The 8,305-nt window shown below is 41.2% G+C and overlaps 1 protein-coding gene across 1 annotated transcript; it reads right to left on the bottom strand.

The window, feature by feature from the left end:
• Positions 1-5,845, bottom strand: LOC103720725 (aldehyde dehydrogenase family 2 member C4). Its single transcript, XM_008810568.4, has 9 exons — positions 5,645-5,845; positions 2,872-3,014; positions 2,204-2,587; positions 1,807-1,896; positions 1,458-1,631; positions 1,230-1,367; positions 745-882; positions 586-647; positions 1-464 (listed from the first exon to the last, which is right to left on the bottom strand). The coding sequence occupies exons 1-9, from the start codon at positions 5,745-5,747 to the stop codon at positions 191-193; spliced, it is 1,506 nt and encodes a 501-aa protein (XP_008808790.2). The 5' UTR covers positions 5,748-5,845; the 3' UTR covers positions 1-190.
• Positions 5,846-8,305: the final 2,460 nt, after the last annotated feature.

Here is an 8,305-nt window from a genome sequence, read left to right as displayed (position 1 = left end):
TAACTGTAAAACAAACACAACTGGAACATAACAAGAGTCTATACAATGATCCTCATAAATACCAAGCCAGATAAAAAAAGTTGTAATTGTTGGGGGAAAAGAGGTTTTGCTTCAGCAATCTTTGAACAGATACAAACACAAAAGCAGAGATTCAAACACCTAGTGATTTTCTCCTGCTTATATTACCTAATTACAGCCAAGGGGAAGAGTAGAGAGGAGTGACCACTGATTTAACTTGAAGATACTTTTCGATTGCATTCAGTCCATAGTCCCTTCCAAATCCACTCATCTTAAACCCACCAAAAGGAGCATCTGGGTCGAATGCGAAGTAACAATTGATCCAAATGGTGCCTGCACGAACTGATCTTGAGACTCGGTTCGCTATGTCCAAATCCTTAGTCAGGACTCCAGCAGCCAGGCCATATCTTGTAGCATTCGCCTTCTCTATCGCCTCCTCGATCGTCCTGACAGAAAAGGGGAAAGAATGATCAATCTCCATGCATCTTTTCTTCTGAACTTTATCATTTTATTCTACCGTCTTAACTAAATATTTCATGGAATCTTTCAGCGTTCGAAGAGGCTTACTGAAACTTCATGAGGGACATCACGGGTCCAAATATCTCATCTTGGGCGATCTTCATGTCCTCCTGGCAAAAAAACAGCGGACAATGTTTCACAAACTAGATGAAAACTCCTATTGTTGCAATTGGTTCAATAGAGCAGAACTGTGATCCTTTTTGTCACCTTAACATCAGTGAAGATTGTTGGTTCAATGTAGAAACCTTTCTCTCCACAGGGTTTTCCTCCAGTCAGCAAGGTAGCTCCCTCTCTCTTACCATGCTCAATATATTGAAGAACTTTTTCAAATTGTTTCTTGTCAATCTGGACCCAGAAGAAAAAATAATGTCAAGTTCCGGAGAATGTCAAAACGAAAAAAAGGAAAAAGAAACAGGATGCTTTAACTAAACAAAATGTTTGGCTCAATCGCAAGTGAATAAAAATAAAAGAAATCCAGAATGTTATTTGCTCTCGAGATTGTTGCTTGCAATTCTATGCATATACTACAATGCCGATTCGGGTTGACCAAGAAGCAAAGAACTAGATTTACAATTTAGTAACAAGCATGGTCTTTTGGAAACGTATGGCCAGAAACTTTAGCTGAATGATGGGAAATAGCTTCTATCGTTTACTCACATGCAAACAATGTACTAGAGAAGCAGGAAGATTACCTGAGGGCCTTGATGAACATCGGGGTCCAAGGGGTCTCCAACTACCCAGCCTTTGGCGCTCTCTGCCGCCTTCTTTACGAATTCATCATAAATTCCTTCCTGAACGTAGATACGAGACCCTGCAACGCAAATTTCTCCCTGAAAATTCAAAAACCGCCAATTATATTAACTTTGTATCCTAAAGCATAAGATTTTCAACGGTAATGGGTATATATATAATAATATTGCCTTGTTATAGAAGATGGCTTTCTGGGCTAAATCCACTGCCATGTCGACATCGGCATCGTCGAAGATGATGATGGGAGACTTGCCGCCCAATTCAAGCGACACGGGCTTTAAATTACTTCTAGCAGCTGCCTCCATCACCAGGCGTCCTACTTCAGTTGAGCCAGTAAAACTAATCTGAAACCAGCAATAAATGATTAAGGTCACTAAAAATTGGCCCGTACGTACTTAAGACCATGCTGAAATCCTCAACAAGGAAGGGAATCATGTTCTATCGATCTAAAGAAGATAGGATAATATAGAATTAGCTAGTTTCAGATAGGAGATTTGCTGGATATTATAGCTCCCTTACTTTATCGACATCCATGTGCGAGCAGAGGGCCGCACCAGCTGTGGCACCGAATCCATTGACAACATTGATCGTTCCATCCGGAATACCAGCCTGTAATTAAAAGAGAAAGAAGTTGCTATTACGTTAGGAACTACTTCGAAACTACTCATTTATGTTCATAGAAATAAATTCCTTTTCTCGAGGGATCCCTATTATGTCTTGTAACAACTTAGGATTTTATCTAAAAAAATTATCAGAAGGTATTTTTTCAGATTTTTTAGACTTGTATAAATATCCGACATCTTTTCGGCAAATAATCAATGGAAGACTAAATATGAGTATTTGCATGGATCCTCGTGTGTCTACTTAACGAGTACTTAACTAGGTTTAAAAATGTGAGAAAACAAGCTATATATACCTGCTTGGCCAAGTGGGCAAAGTACAAGGCAGAGAGAGGAGTTTGCTCGGCAGGCTTGACGACCATGGTGCAGCCGGCGGCCAAAGCGGGGCTGACCTTTAAGAAGAACATGGTGGAGGGGAAATTCCAGGGTATGATGTGGCCGACCACACCGATGGGCTCCTTGAGCGTGTAGCCTTGGCACTGGCTGGACAGCTTTAGGGTCTCTCCGTGGATCTTATCTGCGGCCCCGGCGTAGTACCGCAGCATGTTCGCGCAGTGGGGGATGTCCATACTTTTCCCCATTTTGAGCAGCTTTCCGGCATCTAAACTGTCCAGCATCGCCAACTCTTCTATGTGCTCTTCGATCAAGTCTGCAAACTTCATCATCAGCCTTCCCCTCTCCTGTTCATCATTCAAAGCACTTATTAGCTAGCTGTTGTATGGATCGAACATCCATGGGTTCTCTTGACCATATTTGAATGAACGAATCATGAATACAAGCTCCTAAATATTTAAGAGACTCCTGGGAGATAATATTTGTTTTTTTTTTGTATAGTTTTTGGACACAAACTGACTGCCTCCGGACTCATTTTGATTCCAACCATGACTCCGCTCTGGTCATTTTGATTCCAAAGTTATGAGCCAGACCATTTGAGAAAGACGTGAGAGAGAGACCAGGATCATACATAACCGGACATGCGAGGCCATTTGCCATGGTCGAAGGCTTCTCTCGCGGCCTTCACGGCCAAGTCCACGTCCTCTTTATCGCCCTCGGCAACTTTAGCTATCACCTCTCCGGTTCGTGGGTCCCTTGTCTCGAATGTCTTCCCTGCGGCAAGGCCAGCAAGCAAACATCGTTACTATCGGTAAGACCTGCACCATGTTTCCAATTCTTAGTTGTACGAATCTAGGGTTGAATTGAAAAAAATTGGGCAACAGTAGAGATTTCAGTAGACCGTACATATTTTAATTTTTTTAATCGTATGATGTTATTGAATAAATTTATCGTTTTTGTTAATCACACTTCGTTTTTAATAAATTCTTTAAAACTAACTATAAGTTTCTTGAAATTACTTTTTATTTCCAAGTAATTTGGCACATAATGTGAACGTCTCGAATTTGATTACCTTGGTTCTGCTTAATTCTGATGTGGGTTGGTATAGTTTTGTTAACAAAAATTAAGAGTTGAGTTAGATTGGTTGGCTCCATATCGCCCCTAGTCTAGTTTAAATTTATCTATATCGATCATATGTAACGCCTGAATCTCCGTGGCAAATAACCTACCCAGCTGACTGCAGCTTTTACGCTCTCAAAAAGATGAAAGAATGGTAGAATGTGCAATCAAATGCTATTTCAGTTAATTGTATGGAAACCAAAAAAAAAACAATACATAGTGCTGAATCCATTTCTTGAAAGATAGAATATTAAATAGTTCCCGAGTTCATTGGTCGCGCATAGAAATCTATGTAAGTGCTGAGTAAGGTTGACTATTCTCCTACACGCCTCCCAGGCGGCAAACAAACAATTTAGCCAAAAGTTTTAGTTGACTAAAAAGTTTTGTCCTTCCGTCATCCCCGATATTCGTGGCGTGGAGCCCAAAAGTCAAAGCTTGCACTTAATAAACAGACAAAGAAATAAAGCATGCGATGTTTTGATTCACAAGGAGCCAAAAGAAGCTAAGATAGTTGGATTCAGGTTACCATGTCATGTGGCTTTCAAATCTCGTCCCTTGAAAAACTTCTCTCATAGCTAATCACTAATGCTAAAATAAAGATATTTAATATGATCATGGTATTATAATATGCTATGATGACTTATAGGGCTCGTTTGGTTCGCAGGAAAACGAGGGGGGAAAGTGTGGTCAACGGGAAAGTAATGAAATGCCTCTTGTTTGGTTGGAGTTTTCAAAGGAGAGAGATGGGAAAGTTGTATTCCCATGGGAATATTATTCCCACATTTCATGGGAAAGTCTTTCCCATGAGAAACATGGGAAAGTTACTTTCCCATGAGGTGGGAATCACTCTTTTTTTATTTTTTCCCAAAAAGACCCTTCAGCATTAAAGAAGCATTAAAGAGGCATTAAAGATCTAATTTTTATTAAGGCCATAATAGGAATTATACATAACTTTCCTAGGAAAGTGGATGGTCAACCAAACATAAGCACTTTGGAAATTAGTCACTTTCTCATGGTTAACCAAACATGTCAAAAGTACTTTCCTAGGTATCCTCTTCCTAGGAATCTGATTCCCAGGAATCATATTCCTAGGAGGGAAAATACTTCCCGCGAACCAAACGAGCCCATAGGTCATTACAAGGGAACACTGTATAAGAGTTATGGCTCTTTAGAAGTAAATGACGTAATACGGCACGTTGTAACAATATTCAAATATCAGGAGAAGAAAAGTAAACTATCTAACATTTGGGTATGGCATAGCAAATTTTAGCAAGTAAACGTTCGCTAACGTAAGCCACCCGTTCATTATTCATGATATCCTTTGGTCGGCTGAACACGCTGTCCCGGTCACAGCCTCAATATATGAACAACTTATCCCGACACGGAGCGCCTCTCTATCCCATGGCCAACGACGTCGAAATGGACAAGCCGTTGGCGTTGTTTTTTATTAGTTAAATTGGGGACAGCGAGGTGGCCTGGCAGGTTACGTTGCGTATAGGAGACGTTACGTTTACAAAGGATATTACTCCGCCCCTTTTTCAACCTTGTCAAGGGGGAAAAGCCAAGAGAAAAGGAGCAAGGCAATACATCCTTAAGGTTTGCATCCGTTGGATTCGGAATTTTCATGGACAGTAGGAATATTGTGATTCACATTGAATTAGATACTTCGTCATGGCTGATGCATCTCATGTTTCTTTTCATAGACTGTAAGCAATATTTTCCATTACGTTTCGTTTCTTCTCTTGACTTTAATATCGAGTAGAAACTCGGATTATAGAGACTTAGAAATTTAAAAGTTCGTAGAGTCGGTTAATAGTCCAATTCTTTCCAGTAATATGAAAACCGCTGCTGCAACAATAACCAAGAAGGCAATGGATCATTTGCCATTTGGTCAAAAGGATATCGGCATATTAGGAACAGAGCATGCTACTTTAAACACCTTGCCCGGCAATGCCGTCACCTAGCAACAGACGTGTCATCGTGCTTGGACCATTTCTACTCCACCGCAAAATAGCCTCAGTGATTCTTTTTTTAAAAAAAAATTATATGTAAAGATTATCAAGAACTTGTTCTAGCTTCATTATAGATCGATGCGTTCTCTCTACTTGTTCACCTCAAAAGAGCACAGTTTTTGAGGGACTACCTCGAAGTACAAAAATTGGAAAACTGACATCTGAACTAATAAATTTTTTATAGTGTTAGCAGGGGAATCCAGAAATATGATATTATCTATATAACCTGATCTAGGGAAACTATATAAGACAGAGGAAGGAGAAGCCGGGTACCAGAGACGGAGTCGACGAATTGGCCATTGATGAAGAGCTTGGTGAACTTTATCTCTGGCATCTTGAAGGCACCGCCGGAGTTCCCGTTGCAATGGTTAGCCATGGAGAAGAATGGCCGATGTCTGTCCACAAACAGAGCTTTCCTTCTTTCCAGAATATCCCACCCCTCTCTCGTGCGTGCCGCGGAGCAGGGTGGCTCGGTGGGCCTTTTTATGGCGTTCGTGGAGGTCTTTTTCCTAATCTGCAAGCAACGTTTGACTTGCCGTTGTATCCATCGCGCGAGAGAAGGATTCACGTTCCTTCGCGCCCATCCATCACCGTTGGATCATCCACTGCTTGCTTTGAGAGCTGTGCAGGCCGATGAATGAGGGTTCAGAGTGCTTTGGGATCTGTGCAGTGGGTGATCCAATGGTGGATGGACGCGAAGGAAGGTAAAATATCCTTCTTTTGGGCGAAGGAGACAACCGCGAACCGTTTGAGTTTACTAAAAGTGGTAGTCTGATGGTTGTCCGGATTCGAAATGTGTGGGCGTTGATTAAATCAAAGGACCGCATGCCCCACGCCCGGATGGCTCTGTGTGAATATGCTTTTCTTCTATCAGTACTGAGGTGGCGCTGGGATGACGTACTCACACATGAATGGCTTAGTGAGGTTTTCCACAGATTGGGAAAGGTACGTGGAAACTTGCGACCCACATCGAATATTTCTTGATGGAAGAGGGGGTTGCTACTCAGGTGGGGTTCTGCCCCTTCCCCTCCCCCTCCCCCTCCCCTCCTATTTTTGACAAAAAAAAAAAAGAGACAGCGACCACCTGAAAACTATTTGCTGCAGAAAAAGATTATTAGAATTGCCCGCGTCTGCATAACAGCAGGGACAACGGCTGGCAATTTCTTAAATGTAAAGGAGTAAACTGTAATAAACAGATTAGAAGTAGGGGTGGCAATCGGGTCGGGTCAGGCATAAACAGGTCGGGTCAAATACAGGTCGGGTCAGAAAACTATAAATCTGAACCCGACCAATTTATTAAACGGGTCAGGAATTACAAACCTGAACCTGACCTGTTTATTAAACAGGTAACCCGACCCGACCCGTTTAATCTGTTTAATAAACAGGTAACCTGTTTACCCAACCCGACCCGACCTGTTTAACCTGTTTGCCCTACCTGACCCGTTTAACCTGTTTAGACCTGTTTAATCTGTCCAACCCAACCTGTTTAACCTGCCCAACCCGACCTGTTGAGACCTGTTTAGACCCGTTTAACCTGTTTGGACCTGTTTAACCTGTTTAACCCGTTTAACCTGTTTAACCCATTTAACCTGTTTAGACCTGTTTAACCTGCCCAACAGTTAAACGGGTTAAACGGTTTAAACGGGTCAGACATCTAAAATCCGTATCCGACCCAATTAATAAATAGGTTAAACGGGTCGACCTGTTTACGACCCGAACCTGTTTAGGCCAAACCCAAACCTGTTTATGGCGGGTCGAACACGGGTCGGGTTGGCGGGTCGGGTCATATTTTGCCACCCCTAATTAGAAGGCTTACCTGGCCTATTAAGGAAACTATTCAGAATGTCATTATTTTGAGCCGGATTAGTGAATCCTATCATCTCTTTTTATTATTTTCAAAATGTAATCTTGCCTAATTGGATATCATTACGTAATTTTTGAAAACTATTATAAGTCTTCTATGTGGTCACCTCTTGGATCATGGCAATCAAGAGATTGGTACGGTACATGAAGGATAGGTGATGTGGGAGTTCAGGATATTGTTCCACTAATCATAGATTGTCACGACGGTTTAGGATGGATGATGCTTGGTTCATCGCATTTCAAGCATATTTGAGGAGGTTTGGCACTCTCTAGGTTGACGACGGACGGTACTGCATCATGTAACTCTTCATGCAGTCAGATTTGTCCGGCAAGATTACATGCAAGATATCAAAAAAAAAAAAAAAAAAAACCCAGTTCTTTCTGGATGATGAAACCATAAAATTCGCCATAACTATAAAAAATGAAGTAATATTAGAGAAAGAAGCACCACTGGAAGATGACATGGGTCTATAGAATGATCCTCATAACTAGCAAAGTTCAAATTCTGGGGGGATATATATGAGATTTTGCTTTAGCAATCTTCGCACAGACCCTGTGAGCACTTATACAAGATTAAAAAACTCAAATAATACTTTTTGACTAGTTTTTTTAGGTCAGATCCTGAGTTGTGACAAATGGTATCAGAGCAGACCTGGTCCATTACCTATGTAGACTATGCTGCAACACAGATTTATTAGAGTTGACCATAGATCTATCGTAGTGCCTGTGATTAAATTTGAATGAATTTAAACTCAACCTGACGAGGACGTCAGGGCTTAAATGTATTGGGAAAAATGGCTCCCCACAAGTGTAGATCAATAAAGAGAATAAAAAACAAAACAAGAACACAAGAGATTTTTACGTGGTTCCCTCAATTGAGGTACGTCCACGGGACCGAGGTCCAATTTCACTAACTTTGTAGGATTACAAAGCGTTTACAAGAAACACAAATGTCTCACAAAATGACAAGGGATTTGTAGGCCAAAATGAAGCTTTTGACAAAGGAGGAAGTAGCTACACAAAAGCTCCAAAACAAAAGAGTGAAAGGTTGCTGGAAAAATAGGCACCAAG

Source organism: Phoenix dactylifera, chromosome 11 (assembly GCF_009389715.1).
Source record: "Phoenix dactylifera cultivar Barhee BC4 chromosome 11, palm_55x_up_171113_PBpolish2nd_filt_p, whole genome shotgun sequence".
NCBI lineage: Eukaryota > Viridiplantae > Streptophyta > Magnoliopsida > Arecales > Arecaceae > Phoenix > Phoenix dactylifera.
This window is presented reverse-complemented; position numbering and strand designations above follow the sequence as displayed.

Bases quoted from the DNA above. Each gene is read 5' to 3' on its own strand.
- LOC103720725 (XM_008810568.4), bottom strand. From the start codon at position 5,747: ATGGCTAACCATTGCAACGGGAACTCCGGCGGTGCCTTCAAGATGCCA. The intron at 3,015-5,644 runs GTACCCGGCTTC...GCCTTGCCGCAG, and splicing joins ATTCGTCGACTCCGTCTCTG to GGAAGACATTCGAGACAAGG. The intron at 1,368-1,457 runs GCAATATTATTA...TTGAATTTTCAG, and splicing joins AAGCCATCTTCTATAACAAG to GGAGAAATTTGCGTTGCAGG.